The sequence below is a fragment of the Mus caroli genome, chromosome 11, assembly GCF_900094665.2.
Source record: "Mus caroli chromosome 11, CAROLI_EIJ_v1.1, whole genome shotgun sequence".
Classification (NCBI taxonomy): Eukaryota; Metazoa; Chordata; class Mammalia; order Rodentia; family Muridae; genus Mus; species Mus caroli.
The window spans coordinates 64159192-64176248 of NC_034580.1; the positions used below are offsets into that span (position 1 = coordinate 64159192).

Sequence of the window (17057 nt, forward strand, 5' to 3'; positions counted from 1 at the left end):
TTTAAAGGGTCAGTGTTGCATTGTATATAATAATATCATCGTATTCAGCAGTGAACTTGTAAGATTAGAGACAAAATTCTCAGGAGAGCTGGAAGGAAGGAGTGGGGAGAGGGGGAGAGGGAAGAGAGAGAGGCTGAGGTCTAGGAGGTGTGAACTTGAGCAGAGAAAGGGGCGGGGCTCTCCATGAATGGAGGGAGAAAAGTGAGAGCTCACACCCCAGGAGGCGGGGCTTTGTCCCCAGGGTGGCTTTGCGAGACTAACTTACCCTTTGAGCCTCCTACCTGCAAAGTAGGAGTAGCATCTCTTACCTGGTGTGGTGTGAGTGTGAAATGAATTAATAAATGTGAAGGTGTTAGAAGGGGGCCGGGCATATAACAACCATCAGAGAAATGTTCTGTCCTTGTGTTCTGGAACTCTGACACCCAGAAGGGAGCTGGGATTTTTAGGAAACAACCCAAGTCAGAGAAAGGTGTGCTGACATTTAGGCTGGAACCTGTCTTTGGTGCTGAGAGGTAAACTACAGTACAGGAGATCCCGGCTCGAGGGCCACTATACCTTTGGTGGCTCTGTGGTCATCTTGATGCTGGCCTGCAGGATGGAGATTGGGAACTCTGGGTGGGGGCTAGAGCTGAGCCACAGGCGGAAGGAAGGGTGAGGGTCCTCCACCTGCAGTTGCTCCACCAACTTGTCCAGATTAGGCATCCAAGACAGAGACAGGTGGCAGTTTGCCAGGAACACCCAGTGCCCTGCAAGGAAGTGGAGCTGGTGTTAAATGTCTAATGTTATTTCTGGGATTTCTAGAAAAGCAGGAACTGAAATCATATAGTGGGGGCTGGGAGGTTCTTGGGAAATAGACTGGGGCTGAGAAGTGGATAGGAAAGATGGACACTGTGCTGGCTAGTTTTACTTCAGCTGACACAAGCTAGGGTCATCAGAGAGGAGGGAGCCTCAACTGAGAAAAGGCCCCCCATAAAATCTGGCTGTAGGCAAGCTAGCAGAATATTTTATCAATGATTGATGGGGGAGGGCCTAGCCCATTGTGTGGAGGGCCACCTAGGGGTAGGGTGCTCTTGGATACTATAAGAGAGCTGGTCGGGCAGTGGTGGCGCATGCCTTTAATCCCAGCACTTGGGAGGCAGAGACAGGTGGATTTCTGGGTTCAAGGCCAGCCTGGTCTACAAAGTGAGTTCGAGGACAGCCAGGGCTACACAGAGAAACCCTGTCTTGAAAAAATAAATAAATAAATAAATAAATAAATAAATAAGAGAGAGAGAGAGAGAGAGAGAGAGCAGGCTGAAGGCTAGAGAGATGGTTCAGTAGTTAAGAGCACTGACTGCTCTTCCAGAGGTCCTGAGTTCAATTCCCAGCAGCCACATGGTGGCTCACAACCATCTGTAATGGGATCAGATGGCCTCTACTGGTATGTCTGAAGACATCAACAGTGTACTCAAAATAAATAAATCTTTAAAAAGAAAGAAAGAAATTAAGAAAAACGAAAGAAAGAAAGGCAGGCTGAGCAAGCCATGATGGACAAGCCAGCATCAGCACCCTCCATGCCCTCTGAATCAGCTCCTGCCTCTAGGTTCCTGCCCTGCTTGATCATATATGGAACTGTGAGTGAAATAAACCCTTCCCTCCCCAATTCTCCCCAAGTTGCCTTTGGCCATGGTGTTTTATCCCAGCAATAGCAACCTAACCAAGAGGGATATTAACCTTGATTCACACCCTCTCGAAGAAGCCGAGCAGCAATGGGGGCCTGGCCCTGGCCCAGGGACAGGGCATGGAAGCGGTGGGCCATGCCTGTGTGCTCTGCCAGCTGAAGCAGAGCGCTGGTGGGGTCCACACCGGGGGACAGGATGAATACTAGTGGGGATCTCGGGGTAGAGTCCTCCATCACCTGGAAGCACAGGGGTGGTGTCAGGACGGAGGGGAAGGTGTGGACAGGCAGGGGCTGCTGGGCTGTGTGAGCAAGAAGGCAGAACCACGGACCGATTTCATGTTTAGTACAGGCGGTTCAATGAATCGAGAGCCAAGGTTGGACACGATGAAAGAAGTAACACAGAACGCCACTCGGTCCTGACGCAGGGAGCGGACGATCAGCATCCGCTGCATCTCATTGCACGCATTCTCCCACTCACCTGCAGACCAGAGACCAGCGGCCCTGAGAGTCAGACAGGAAGGAATCTGAACGGTGGAGAATCTTCAGGGGCTGCATTTGTGAGTGCGTGGGGTGGGGTGGATAAAGGGAAGGTCAAATGGGCCCCAAAGAGGCGGGGGCTGGCAGCCTGGCACCTGGCAGCATGGCCTTCTCTGGGGAAGAGTTGGTGTACCACAGGTGCCAGTCCCGAGGATACTGCTCAAAGGAGTTCATGAGCCCATGGAAGTTGGTCAGTTTGTCCAGTTCTGTGATATTATCCCAGTAGGCATCTGCCAGCCAACTGGTACATGGGTTGTCCATTTGGCCCTCACGATCCAGGACCTTGGGGAAGAGAGAGAAGATGCCTAGAACCCTCAAAAGGAAAGTTCCTAAAATAACAACAACAACAACAAAAGGCAAATGTTTTAGGTTTTTGGGGTTTTTTGGGGTTTTGTTTGTTTGTTTGGTTGGTTGGTTGGTTTTTCAAGACAGGGTTTCTCTGTGTAGCCCTGGCTGTCCTGGGGCTGGCCTCAAACTCAGAAATCCACCTGCTTCTGCCTCCCTGCTGGGATTAAAGGCCTACGCCACCACGCCTGGCTCAAAATATTTGTTTTAATGGATATTCCAACTACCCTGATCTGGTCATCACACACACACAGGTATGTATGTACTGATACTGAAACACCTCATTGCAAGCCAGGCAAGGTGCCTGTCACCAAAGCACCCAGATGCCAGGCTAGGCAAGAGAATGACCAGGAATTCAAGGTCAGCCTGGGCTATAGAGTGTGTTGTAGGCTAGCCTGGGCTATACAGTGCATTCTAGGCTAGCCTAAGCTATAAAGATCCTTATCTTTAAAAAAAAATTAAGCCACGCTATACCCAGTAAGACTGTGTAATTGCTATGTTTTAATTAAAAATAAAACATGATATTTTAAGTTATCTCCTCCTGTCGTGTTGTGTGTGTGTGTGTGTGTGTGTGTTTGGTGTTGGTTTTCTGTGAATCAGAGTGAATGCCTAATGAAGAGACAGGAATCTAAGATGGACGCAAAGCCACCTTTACTGAGGGATGCATGGGGGGGGGGTGGCACTGCATACCCACAACAGTTAAAGTTTAGGAAGCTGATGCCCTCTGGTGGCTTAGTGGCAGAAATAGCTCCAAACCCACCCACTGTTGGCATACTCCTCCCATCTGTTCTTATGCTTTTAAACGAAAATTTGTGTGTTTCCCTCCACTTTGGTGTGTGTGCACACGCGTGTGCGTGTGGTGTACGTGCAAGTGCGCATGTATGTGAAAGGCAGAGAATGATGGTGGGTGCCTCCTTCTATTGCTCTTATTCCCTAGAGATCAGATCTAACCCGGAACTGGAAGCTGGCCAATTAGGCTAGGTCAGGCTAGGTGGGTGCTAAGCTGCTGGAATCCCGTCCGTCTGTCTCCATCTTTCACCGTCCTGCTGGGGTTGTAAGTACATGAAACTCAGATGACTCTTTTTTTTTTTTTTTTTTTAAGGAAGAGAGTCAAGTATACCTGGGTTTCATGTCAGAGGTGATCAGATGACCAGCTTGAAGTGGGTCCCCAGAGTCACGTGACAAGTCAGCCCCTCAGCCTCAGGTGCTCCGAGTGCTCACTCGATTCTGCCCTCCCTCTGACTTGGCCTCCTCCACACGCCTGCTGCCATCCCCACTGCTACCCACTGGTGCAGGGAAGTGCCCTCCCACCAACTCACCACGCCCCCACGCAGGAAGAAGTTGTACTCGTCCATGTTGAGCTTGCCGGACGTCTCCAGGATTTTGGCGCACATGTGAAAACTGAACAGAAGCTTGTGGCGCTCAAAAAGGGTTCGGCAGGTGTACCTGGGAGGAACGGAGGAATGGGCAGGGAAGATGGGGGGTGGGTGGAGGGATGTGGGGCGAGTTGCCCGGCACGAATGCTCGCTCAGTGGGTAACGGTCACACGGAGCCTTACCCAGAAGGACTGTAGCCAGCATCTAACCCAAACCTCCTGGAAACAACCAAGGCCTTGGGGGCCTTGAGAGACTGAGTTTTCCAAGTGTCCATCCATAACTAGGCATTTAGTTCCATTAAATAAACAGAACATTGATTTTTCTCTCACTATCTTGCTGGGCAAGGCTCTGTAGCCCTGAAGACACAGATAAGTAAGCTATGATCTAGGTTCTTAAGGAAGTCACAGCTCAGCAGGGAGGCGGCTTGCTCTGACACAGGGACCCAGAGGCCTTCATGATGAGCTCAAAGTGGTGTCTAGGGAACTGAAAGGCATGGTGCCCAGCTGTGTCTGATCCTGAGAGCAGGTGTCTTGAGGTGTATAGGGATTATCCGGTGACATGAGAGGCACAGCGGAGTGTTCTAGGGAAGACTTGCAGTGCAAGGAAAGCCCGGGGGAAAGGGCACGCACGGGGTGAGAGTTAGCAGTGCTGCCCACACAGCTGGTGGCAAACTTGAGGCAGGGGGAGGCCAGGTCACAGAGGCCTTTCGGGATCCCTCAAGATAGGACAACCACTAAAGAGGTTAAGCCAGGAGCAACGGGGTCATATTCATGCCTGGTAGTCTGATAGACTAGAGAACAGACTAGGAGGGACACAGGGACAGGGTAATCTACTGGGGGTGGGGAGGGGGGAAGAGATGCTGTGCAGTTTCTGTGAAAATATGCACTAAGGGCCAGCCCTGGTAGGCGGGGCAGGGAGGGGGACGGGATCAGAAATACGTATAAGAAGAACCCAGCAACTGCCTTGAGCTGGTCAATTAGAGCAACTTCGAGTTGCTGGCATGGCATGGGTGTGACGTGGGTTGGCGGCTGTGCCATTCAAAGATGAGGACCCTGGTAAAAGAGGGTGGAACACAAGTCCACCCTCGACCTGAAACAAGTTGGACTTGAGGGGACGTCTGTAGAGGAGTCCAGGAAGAGAAGTTAAGTACTCTGCTGTCCAAAACGTGATCCACAGGCTGCCATGGTGGTCGGCGGCGGCTCAAGGAGCCTGCTGCCAAGCCTGGGGAGGCCTGGGTTTGATCCCCTAGAGCCCACAGGCTGGGAAGAGAGAACGGCCTCCTGTCATCTGCCCACTGATCTTCACAGGCTGGCTGTGCCATACATGCGCATGCTGCCTTCTACAGAGAATTAGTAAATGAATGTAAGTTTTAAAAATTCAATGAAAGATGAAATAGACCAGGATCGACAGCTCCTTGGAAGCTGATTAAAGAATCACGGAGCCCAGCCGGGCTGTGGTGGCACACACCTTTAATCCCAGCACTTGGGAGGCAGAGGCAGGCAGATTTCTGAGTTCGAGATCAGCCTGGTCTACAAAGTGAGTTCCAGGACAGCCAGGGCTACACAGAGAAACCCTGTTTCGAAAAACAAAACAAAACAAACAAACAAAAAAAAAATCACAGAGCCTACCAGAGACTTCCTGAATCCCAACCTGGGGGCAGATACCGGGTGTGTGTGTGTATGTATCTACTGTGTACAGATCTGTGTGTGTGTTCATGTGTGGTAGTGAGTGTGCATGGATGCACAGTGCATATGGAGAAACAGGGTGATTTAACTTTCCTCAGTTGCTCCCCACTTTGTTTTTTGAGGCAGGATCTCTCACTGAGCCTAGAGCTCATCAATTCAGCTGGACCGGCTGCTTGGAATGGTGTAGCGCCTGTCTTATTGCCCCAGCGCTGGGATTACAGAAACACTGCACAGTACCCAGCTTTGGTTGGTTGGTTGGTTGGTTGGTTGTTAGGTTTTTTTGGGGGGAGGGATGCGGTGAGACAGGGTTTCTCTGTGTAGCCCTGGCTGTCCTGGAACTCGCTCTGTAGACCAGGTTGGTCTTGAACTCATAAAGACCCACCTGCCTCTGCCTCCTGGGTGCTGGGATTAAAGGCGTGCAGCACTACCCAGCTTGTACCCAGTTTCTAAGCCCAGGTGCCTGGGCTCAGAAGTCAAGCCTTCGTGTGTCCACAGCAAGGAATTTACCCACCCAGCTCTTTTCCAACCCCTCGACCCCCAGATTTGTATCTCACACCACCGCTGAAGGGCGTCATGCAGGGTCACCAGACCTGTAGACGGCATAGGTGTGGTAGTCATTCAGGTACTCAATGCGGTCCTCCAGCTTATTGCTGCGGTGGCTCTTGTCAATGCTGAGGATAAAGAGGCCGATGTAGGCGTCCAGGGAGAACTGGTACATGGGGTCAATGCGGCCCATGTCATTGAGCACAAAGAACAGCACCGAGGCCCGCTGGGCACACGGACGGTAAGCCTGTAGGGGTCAAGAAGAGTCAGGGCTACTACAGAGGGGCAGGCAGGCACACCCGAGAGCTTGGGAAGGGAGGGGTCGCAAGTGAACACGATCTGAGTTACTTCTTGGTGGCTCTGGTCAGGGACGGGACTGGAGGGTGCAGGAGTTCACCTCTCGGGCCAAGTCAATGTTGATCTCTGTGGTCTCACTGGTCTCCAGTTGCTCGGTCACCTCAGTGGCCGTTATCTTGGATGTCTGGAGGGTATTCACCAGCTGCACGTCATCCAGCAGAGAGCCTGTGGCCTCATTCAACAAGCTAGGGGGAAGTCGAGAGGCACTGGGTCAGGCGTTTGGGAGGTTCAACTGGAGGGAAAGGAGTCCTCTTGGGCCTCCAGGGTGCTGGTTGGATGCCCATTGGGAGCAGACAAGGTGGGTGGGCTTGGGTGGGGCTGGGGATGACATTCTCACCGCAGGATCTCATCCTCTAGTTCTTTGAGCTTTCTCTTTCCCGCAGCGATGTTGATGACCAGAGAATCCTTCTGCTCCTCCAGCTCCGGCCGCTCCTTCCGAACCACAATGCCCAGCAGCTGGGCTTCCAGGCCCTGAGGAGGTCAAGACTCAGGGCCAGGGTCCCTTGCTGATAGCATCTTCCCCTGCCACACGTTTAGACTTCCTAAGACCTCGTCCTCCATCGCCCAGCTCAAGTTTGGTCTTTTGTGTGTGTGTGTTTCTTACGGCCTCTCCAGCCTTCCCAGCTTCAGCCCAAATCTACCTGCTCCTTTACAGCGAAGTTGACAATGGTGGTCTTAGCCGAGGTCTCTGGACTATAGTGGGGATTGGAGAGCTTGGTGGTGAGGTAGAAACGGAAATTGGGATTGTATTCCACCTCCTTGTCACCAATACGAATCAGCATCCGACCACCTGCGTCAGCGGGAGGGTCAAGGACGAGAGTCTTCTGTGATCCAGTAAGGCTGCCCCACCCGCTTCTTATACCTAGGCCTGAGATGTAACTCGGCCTGCCCTAAAGGCTTCACTGATGCCTAATTCATGGGATGCAGCCCAAAAGAGCCCCACTTCCCACCCTAGTGTCTCTAGGACCCGCCCACAATAAGCCTAAATTCTGACCAATTCTAGCTACAGATTTGTTGAGCACTGGGTTGAGCGTGGGGTCCAGATACTCCTGCACGTTCTGGAGTAGCACTGGAAATCCAAACTGGATGGCATGTTCTAGAACTCGAAGGTAGTCATGCATCTGCAGGTCGATGATCTTAAGGCCCTAGAGAGCAAGGGGATGGATGGACAGATGGACGAGAGCAGCACGGAGGACCACACAAGCCAAGGGCAGGACCTTGAGAAAAGACTAGGCTTGGGACTCTCCTGGGGCAGCCCAGCCTAATACCTGATTTCCCTCCATGTTCTTAATCCACTTGAGGGCTTGGGCCTGAGGATCAATCATGAGGGCCCACCTGAAAGAGGAAGCCCCTGTCAGCAGACAGGGCTCTGCTCCTCCCCTGCCTCTCCCTCCCCTACAAGGCTCTCACCTGTTGCCCCTGGTGACGATGATGCCATTCTCTGTGGAGAAGGCATCTGAAGGTAACCCCTGGATGTTCCAGTCCCGGACTTTGGTGGGATTGGTCAGGAAGTTATCAATGGCAAAGCGAGGTGAACAGGGAACCTGAAGCTCCCTGATCTGAGGAGAGAAGAACCCCAAAATTCAGCGGGAGTCCAGCAGCTCTGTCTCTTGCTTCCCTGTAACCCCTGGGCCCTTCTCACCTTCCTGATCCAGATTTGATTGATAATCTCATCCCGGTAATTGGTCAGAAAGGGTCCCATGTAGGACAAGAACGCAGCTGCAATCAGACAGTCACCCACCAGGTAACCCAGATCCTCCTCCAGGCCCTGGTGAACAGAGGGAGGTGTAAGTGCCTGGGGCCTCAGACCTTTGGAGATAAGCTAGAGTGTTTTGAAAGACAGTCTCCTTTGCTCCTTTGATTCTGGTCTAGATCAAAGCTAGTCTCCCTTTTCTAAACCCCTTCAGGCTGAGAACTCAATCACTCTGGAGTCCTGGTCCCTGACAGCCATGTGTATGCTAATTATCCACTGATAAGATCTACCCCTTGCAGGGAGCCAGGAATTCTGTGAAATAGAGACAAGATGACCCCTGTCTCTTATCTCTCAGGAAGACAAGCTGTTAACCAATAGATCTTGTGTGCCTTCCAGTTCCCACATGGAACTCACCATGTGTTCAGGATGCCCTTCCCTGTACACTCTCAGCAAATGTGAGAAGGGGAGGGATTTCTACTCTCGATTCCCTACAGCCAATGCGTTCGTTTCCCCACTCTCTCTCCATGGACACGGAGATGGACCTCCTGAGTGGCGTGGGACCACCCATCTCACCTGCACAGTCTCTTCCCATCGGGCCTTTTCACCAGCTAGCCCAGACACCAACATTCCTGCTCGCTCCAGCTTCAGCTCCATCTCTTCCGATTTCTTTCGAAGCTCCTCCTTCTGTGCCAGCTTCTCATCATACTGTTTCTTTAGCATCTCCAATTTCTCTGCAACCTAGGGACGATTGGCGTGTGGGAGATAGGAAACACAGGGCCCAAGGGCAGGCTGTTTTAGGTCAAATCCCGACTTTGCCACTTGGGTCAGTTAATTTCTTTGAGGGCCAATGAAGTTGACATAATCCTCTGAACATGCTCTCGCACGCTTACATGTGTGTGCATGCACACATGCACACATGCACACACACACACACATGCATGCACGCACGCACGCGCAGAGGTGCACATCTGGAATCCCAGCACTCTGCAGGAAAGATGGGAGGCAGAAACAGGAGAATCACTCAGAAGTTCAAAAGCCAGCTGCCTCATCAGGGTATAAGAGGAGGCCTAGACTCAAGATAGGAGCTGTGCACATGCATGTTCATATCCTACAGTTCGTGGTTTTGAGGCTCTGCTTCCCTCGTGTATAAAATAATCCCACATATTGAAGAGTATCAATGAGTGAGTGATGGGGGGGGCGGTGAATATTACGTCAGATGAGCTTCATTTTTCTTTCTTCCTCCCTCCCTCCTCTTAAAGCCCAGAACCTACCTGGTACCGACCAGATTATGCTCAAGCATAGAGAACAGAGCATGGTAAACAATGTACAAGGCTGGGATATAAAGTAACTCGGTGGTGGAAGGCATGGGCCAGGCCCTGGGTTCACTGTCCAGCACAGCAGAAAAATACAAGCCACAGAGGAGAAGCTGGCAAGCCAACTCTGGTGTCAGAGCTTGCTTGCCCACGAGGCTCCTGGACACTTACTGACCTCAGCGGCACCACCAGCAACTTCCAGTCAGAACTGTTGTCAGCAGTTTTCCAGTTAAAGATAGGAAGCCAGGCACAGTGGGGTGGCCTGTCAACCCGGCACTTGGGTGGCTAAGGCAGAATGATCACAAGGTCATGGCCAGCCTGGGATATAAGGATGGTGCCAGGCCAACCTGGGTTACCAAAGTGAGAATGGTCGCCAAAGGAGGCATGGATGGGAGGAGGCAAAAGCTTCCCTGTGACATCTTTATCGGCCTCAGATTCCATAAGGAGAGACATCAATCAAACCTCCCGAGAGAGACACTGATCACAACAGAGGAAACGGAAGTTAAAGGGTATCAGGATTTCCATTAGGAGCAATGCCGTGGCTGGATACCATGGTGGGTGCATTTTAATGCCACTTCAGGGTTGGAGATGGCTCCACATTTAAGAGCACTTGTTGATCTGCAAAAGGATCCAGGTTCGATTCCCGGCACCCACACGGCAACTCACAATTGTCTCTAATTCTAGTTCCAGGGTATCTGATGCCATCTTCTGGCCTCTGTGGGCACCAGACACTACTTAGCACACACACATAATGCAGCCAAAATACCTTTCTTTACACAGAAAATTTTGAAAGAATTAAAAAAAAATGCTTAAAAGACTTGATATAGCCGGGCGGTGGTGGCGCAGACCTTTAATCCCAGCACTTGGGAGGCAGAGGCAGGCAGAATTCTGAGTTCGAGGCCTGTCTGGTCTACAGAGTGAGTTCCAGGACAGCCCAGAGAAACCCTGTCTTGAAAAACCAACAGGGCTGGTGAGATGGCTTAGTGGGTAAGAGCACCCGACTGCTCTTCCAAAGGTCTGGAGTTCAAATCCCAGCAACCACATGGTGGCTCACAACCATCTGTAACAAGATCTGACTCCCTCTTCTGGAGTGTCTGAAGATAGCTACAGTGTACTTACATATAATAAATAAATAAATCTTAAAAAAAAAAAAGAAAAAAAAAGAAAAACCAACAAAAAAAGACTTGATATATACTTTGAGGTAAATAAATTTTATGTGTTTTAAAATAACTATAATAGGGCTGGTGAGATGGCTCAGTGGGTAAGAGCACCCGACTGCTCTTCCGAAGGTCCAGAGTTCAAATCCCAGCAACCACATGGTGGCTCACAACCATCCGCAACGAGATCTGGCGCCCTCTTCTGGAGTGTCTGAAGACAGCTACAGTGTACTTACATATAATAAATAAATCTTTAAAAAAAAAATAACTATAATACACTCGCCTCCAAAAAATAATAAAAGGTATGTGTGATTCCCCATACCCCCTACTGTGGCAAAGGCTCATTGCTTAAGTTGTATCTCTTATATAACCTATTGATGGAGGCTTCCTCATTAAACTTAAATTCACAGTTCCTGATAATTGAAACTCCAGCAAAACTAAATCCAAGATGGTCTCCAAGACCCTCATTCCCTCAGGCACTACTGAGTTTCTACTGTGGTCTTTGGCAAAACATCACTGGTGTTTTGTTTTGTTTTGTTTTGTTTTAAGCAGTTGTGGTTTTATTGTGTCCAACACATCAATAAATGAACTTCAAGCCTGAGCCTGTAGGTGCCCTGACTCTTCTTGCCCAGGACTGGGCACCAGCCCCCTCTCGCCTGTTCTGGGAGAAGGAATGGGTATTGGAGGTGAAATGTTTGTGTTTCTTTTTATTCCTAAATGGTACTCATTGAGAAACCTGACTTTGAACTAAGACAACCTTTTTAGCTCTTTTAAAAAAAAATGTTTTTCTGGCATGAATTTAATCCTAGCACTATAGAAGCCAAGGCAGGTGGATCTCTGTGAGTTCAAGGCCAGCCTGGTCTACAGAGCGAGTTCCAGCTCTGCCAGGGCTACACAGATAAACCCTGTCTCGAAAATCCAAAATAACTTCTTTTATTTTTGAGGTTATGACATCATTTCTCCCACTTTTTCTCCTCTTAGAGCAGTGGTTCTCAACCTTCCTAATGCTATGACTATTTAATACAGTCCCTCACGTTGTGCTGGCCCCCAACCATAAAATCATTTTGTTGCTACTTCATAACTATAATTTTGATAATTAGTATGGGGGTCTCGACCCACAGGTTGAGAATCACTGCTCTAACTTCTCCCATAAACTCCTCCCTGCTCTAACTCAAGTTTGTGATCTCATTTTCAATTGTTGTTTACAGGCGTGTGTAGGTATATGTATATATATTCCCAACCATAGCCTGCTCAGTCTATACACTATTACTCATGTATGTTTTCAGGGCTGACCATCTGATGCAGGATAACCAACTGCTGTGCCTGGCCCTCATCATCTCTGCATTCCTCAGGCTTCTGTGATTTAGATGAGGTCTTACCATATAGTCCTAGCTGTGCTGGAGCTCACCCATCGAGACCCCCCCTGCCTCTGCCCCCCCCCAAATACTGGAATTAAAGGTGTGCACCACTATAGGCAGCTATACCCTTTTTCTGGGAGAGACACACTAGCTTAGGAAAACTAGTTTATCTTTTTTAAAGTGTGACCACGGGCATTTATTTATGTATTTCAATGCTGTGATGTTGGGAGGTGACTTGCTCATGAGAGAGGTCTCCTCATGCATGACATTAGTAACCCCCCAAAGAGGCTCTGTCATGAATGGTGGCTCCTACTTGTAACTCTAGGGCTTGAAAGACAGCAGCAGGAGAATCCCCACAAGTTCAAGGCCAGCCTAGTCTACCTAGGCTGTAAAGCGAGACTATCCCAAAACAGAAACGTGAGGAGTGGGGAGACAAAAGGGAGGAGGAGAGAGAGCAGAGAAGAAAGAAATGGCAGCAGCAACAGTGGCTGCCTTGCCATCCCAAGCCAGCAAGATTCAGTGCCCTTGATGCCAAGTTTGACAACTTGAATTCAATTCTCAAAGCCTATAGGATGGAAGGGAAGAACCAACTCCTGTGACTTGTCCTCTGGCTTCCACATTCTCTCTCTCTCTCTCTCTCTCTCTCTCTCTCTCTCTCTCTCTCTCACACACACACACACACACACACACACTCACTGTAATTTAAAAAGTTAAAAAGGAGAAGAACTGATTCCTAACACCCACGACACCTGATAGCACAGCTCACAACTGTCTAGTACTCTGGTTCCAGGAAAATCCGACACCTCTGCCCTCTGGGTGCTGGCATGCACCAATACTGCACCAATACAAACCCCCCACAAACACAGAGTTTGTTTGTTTCTGTGAAGAAGTTCCTGCCAGGCTTCAGGGAATTACTTGAGAGGCTGAAGTAAGAAAATGACAAGTCCAGGGACTCAGGACTGCAGAGTGTATTTAAGGCCAGCCTGGGCAATGAAAGGGAGAACCTATGAAAAATGTTTACTAAGGGCTAGAGGGCTGGGAACGCAGCTCATTTGGACGAGTGCTTGCATAGCATGCACAGAGCTTTGGGTTTGACCCCAGCACCTATAATCTCTGGGTTTGGGAGTTGGAGGCAGGAGGATCAGGAGAGTTCAAGGTCATCCTTGGCTATACAGCAAGTTCAAGGCTAGCCTGGGCTACAGGAGACTTTGCCTCAATAAAACAAACCAAAAACAACCAACCTAAAACCAAGCAAGCAGGTCATGTAGCCTGGAGGACAGACTATGTCCAAGATGACTCCCCCCTCCCCCATCCCACATAGCACAGATGGAGCACAGCACTCCTGAGATGACCTGAGATACCCAGAGGTCCCGGGTGCCATTAAGAGGAGCACGTAAGTGGTGGAGAGACGGAAGAGAGAGAGAAGCAGAAGGATGTGGGCACATGAAGAAAAGCAGGACTGGAGACTCGAGTGAGGAACAGCCTCATGTGAGTAGCCAGTGATGCCACCTGGGACCATGGTGAGGTCCTGGCCTGTGCTGCCACCAAGTTAAGAGCTAGATTTGTAGTTCTGCAGTAGAGGGGTTATGTCACCACCAAAGGCTAGGTGGACATCCCTGGGCTGGGCTGCCATATAGGGCCATGTTAATGACTGAGAACTGTGGAGAGCTGTCCCCACCCTCTCCTGGGCATCATGGGAGAGCTGGCCCCAAAGGTATGGGAGCAGGAGGGTTGTCTCTGTTCTTCATGCCGTGCGATGGATTCGGCAAGGAAGAGATGCCCTTGCCCCTCTCCACCTCCAGCATGCAGGAGATCTGGTCCTAAGGTCAGAGGAGTGGGAAAGCAGGAGAGCAGGCCGTGCGCCTGACCTGGGCGCCACACTAAAGCTGGTCCTCCTAGTATGGGAGTGGGCTAGCAGGCTTTGCCTCTTGCCAGATCCCACATTGGGTGAGCTAGCTGGGGAAGTTTTGGAGAGCTGACCCACACTCAGCTACCACCCAGGCCCAGATCCAGGGCTCTGTGCTGGCCCACCCCAGCATCTACCCCATCTGTGAACTGCTGGAGGGTATGAAGGGGCTGTAGATCTGCAGGGTCTCTATGATACAGGGCAACAACGCTGTAGTGAGAGGAGTGTAGCAGAAGCCAGAGGCTTCAAACTAGACCAACCCATCGCTGTAATCAACGTTTACAAGTGGTGAAGAAGTATGGACAAAAGGGAACACTGTATGACACACTGTGATACACTACAGCATTCACAATGAGATTTTTCTTTCCTTTTTTTTTTTTGTAAGGGAGGTTGAAAGGGCAAAGGGTGGATATAGAAGGCTGGGGAAACGAGTGGGATTGGGGGGCCTGATGTGAAATGTACAAAGAATCAATTAAAAGTTTTTAAAAAGTAATTAAAAAAAAAAGATTCATTTGACTCTTAAGTTTCAGAACCTTTATCAGCAGCGAGGGAAAAATGTTGGTGCCTCCCACCCCACCCCATTTACTTTTTATGTTTGTTTGTTTATGGAGACAGGGCCCTCACCATGTTGTTCTGGCTAGACTTGAATATCTGGGATCAGATGACAGCCCCTCCCCCAACACACACACAGCACACAGGTCTCCTGCTTCCTCTTACCAAGCTGTTGCTGTTGAGCACTTGTGGCTCATCCACTAAGAGGCCTAACAGAGTGAACTCTGTTTATCCAAGGAATGAATCATTGACAGCAACGGAACTCCAGAGGTTCCATTGTTTAAAGACAAAGGAACAACTTAATGGCTTGTCCCAGGATGTGACTCATCTGGGTAAGTAGCCTTTCCAAGAGGGTTGCCTCACCTGCGGCTCTGACCTCTGACCTCCGACCTCCAGGAAAAGAGACAGTGAGGGAGAAGGCTTGTGAGAGCTAGGAAGGAGTTATGCCAACAGGATGGAGAGATGGAGGGATGGAGGGATGTGCACAGACAGATGCCTAGGAGCCTGGATGGCTTCTCTGCACAGGCAGAACCGGAAGAGGCCTGGAGGGCAAGCTATATTTCCAGACAGTAAAAATGAGCATGATAGGAAGAGACAGAGATCAGCTAAGGGCTGGGGTAGGCTATCATCGAGTCACAAACATGGTGCCTAGGCCAGCTCTATTGGCAACTAACCTACAGGTAAGCAAAGAAGACACCAAACAGTATGTGTAATGTAAATGTGTGTGTGTGGGGGGGGGGGGCGGCTGGAGAGATGGCTCAGAGGTTAAGAGCACTGACTGCTCTTCCAGAGGTCCTGAGTTCAAACCCCAGGAACCACATGGTGGCTCACAACCATCTCTTATGAGATCTGATGCCCTCTTCTGGGGTTTCTGAGAATAGCCACAGTGTACTTATAAATAAATCTTTAAAAAAAAAATGTGTGTGTGTGTGTGTGTGTGTTTGCGAGCGCGCACACTGCTGTGCTGTCTTACTGTTCTATTTCTGTGAAGAAACATATGACTAAGGCAATTTATAGACAAAGTATTTAATTGGGGGCTTACTCTTTCTCCTTTAGAGGGTTACTCTATGGTCACCATGGTGATAAGCAGACAGGTATAGCACTGGAGCAGTGGTTGATCCAAGGGCAATAGACAGAGAGCTAGCAAGTGAGAGGAGAGAGAGCAAGAGAGAGACAGAGAATGGCCTGGCATGGGTTTTGTTTTGTTTTGTTTGTTTGTTTGTTTTAAATTGAGACTGGGTTTCTCTGTATAGTCCTAGCTGCCTGGAACTCACCATGTAGACTTTGAATTCAGAGATTCGCCTGCCTCTGCCACCCAAGGGATTGAAGGTGTGTGCCACTACTGCCTTCTGCTCTGGCATGGGTTTTTAAAACCTCAAAGTCTACAGCCAAGGACACACTTCCTCCAACAAGACCATACTTTTTGATCCTTCTAATCCTTTCAAAGGATCCTTCTTGCTGACTAAGTATTCAAATATATGAACTAATGGGACCATTCTCATTCAAACCATCGCAAGTATGTAAAAATATGTATGTATGTTTGTGTATTTGTGTATGTATGCTTGTGTGTGTGTGTGTGTGTCTGTGCGTGAGCGCGCATGTGCACTGATATGAACATAGATCAGTTTTAGATGGGTGGACAAGATTTTGTGAAAATTGGCTGCACATTCATAGAGAGAAGTTGGGTGCTACAGAGCAGAAGGTGGGAAAGAAGCTTTTTAAAATTTATTCTTGCTGGGCAGTGGTGGCACACACTTTTAAGCCCAGCACTTGAGAGGCTGAGGCAAGGCAGATTTCTGAGTTCGAGTTAGAGGCCAGCCTGGTCTACAGAGTGAGTTCCAGGACAGTCAGGGCTACACAGAGGAACCCTGTCTTGAAAAACACAAAGAATTTATTCTACTCTTGTATATTACATCCCAGCTACAGTTCCCCCTCCCCCCTCTCCACTCACTCCCTGTCCCCCAACCTCTCCTATACTCCAGATCCACTCCACCTCAGTTTCCCTTCAGAAAAAGGCAGGCATCCTGAGAATACCAACCATATATGACATATACTCTCAAATCAAGGCTGAATGGGGTGATCCAGAGGGAGGGAAGGGTTCTAAAAGCAGGCAAAAGAGTCAGAGACACCTCCACTCCCACTGTTAGGAGTCCCATAAGAACACTGAGCCACACAATCATAACATATGCAGAGGACCTAGGTCAGACTCACGCAGGTTCCCTGACTGTCTCTGTGAGCCCCATGAGCCCTGGTTGGTTGATTCCGTGGGCCGTTTTCTTGTGGGGAAAGGCTTTTTCTTGTGTATTCTTTTAAAAGTACCTTTTGAATTTCAAACTAACTAATTTCAATGTGAGTATATTATTTAGGGATTTTTTTATTTTGTTGTTATTGTTTGAGACAGGGTTGATCTCTCCTCTTCTCTCTCTCCTCTTTCTCTCCTCCTCTTCTCTTCTCTTCTCTTCTCTTCTCTTCTCTTCTCTTCTCTTCTCTTCTCTTCTCTTCTTCTCTCCTCTCCTCTCCTCTCCTGTCCTGTCCTGTCCTCTCCTCTCCCCTCCCCTCCCCTCCCCTTCCCTCC

The 17057-nt window shown here is 49.5% G+C and overlaps 1 protein-coding gene across 1 annotated transcript in view; it reads right to left on the reverse strand.

Annotated features, from left to right (window-relative positions):
* Dnah2 (dynein axonemal heavy chain 2) overlaps nucleotides 1-17057 on the reverse strand; it is a 130752-nt gene that overhangs the window by 8304 nt on the left and 105391 nt on the right. The window contains exons 66-79 of the mRNA XM_021176049.2: nucleotides 8770-8934; nucleotides 8146-8271; nucleotides 7914-8062; nucleotides 7772-7838; nucleotides 7498-7648; nucleotides 7145-7293; nucleotides 6841-6974; nucleotides 6544-6688; nucleotides 6194-6393; nucleotides 3862-3988; nucleotides 2293-2479; nucleotides 1990-2138; nucleotides 1714-1897; nucleotides 556-746 (exon numbers count right to left, since the gene is read on the reverse strand). Of these exons, the coding sequence (XP_021031708.1) occupies nucleotides 556-746; nucleotides 1714-1897; nucleotides 1990-2138; nucleotides 2293-2479; nucleotides 3862-3988; nucleotides 6194-6393; nucleotides 6544-6688; nucleotides 6841-6974; nucleotides 7145-7293; nucleotides 7498-7648; nucleotides 7772-7838; nucleotides 7914-8062; nucleotides 8146-8271; nucleotides 8770-8934 (2124 nt within the window). The remainder of the gene's footprint in view (nucleotides 1-555; nucleotides 747-1713; nucleotides 1898-1989; nucleotides 2139-2292; nucleotides 2480-3861; nucleotides 3989-6193; nucleotides 6394-6543; nucleotides 6689-6840; nucleotides 6975-7144; nucleotides 7294-7497; nucleotides 7649-7771; nucleotides 7839-7913; nucleotides 8063-8145; nucleotides 8272-8769; nucleotides 8935-17057) is intronic.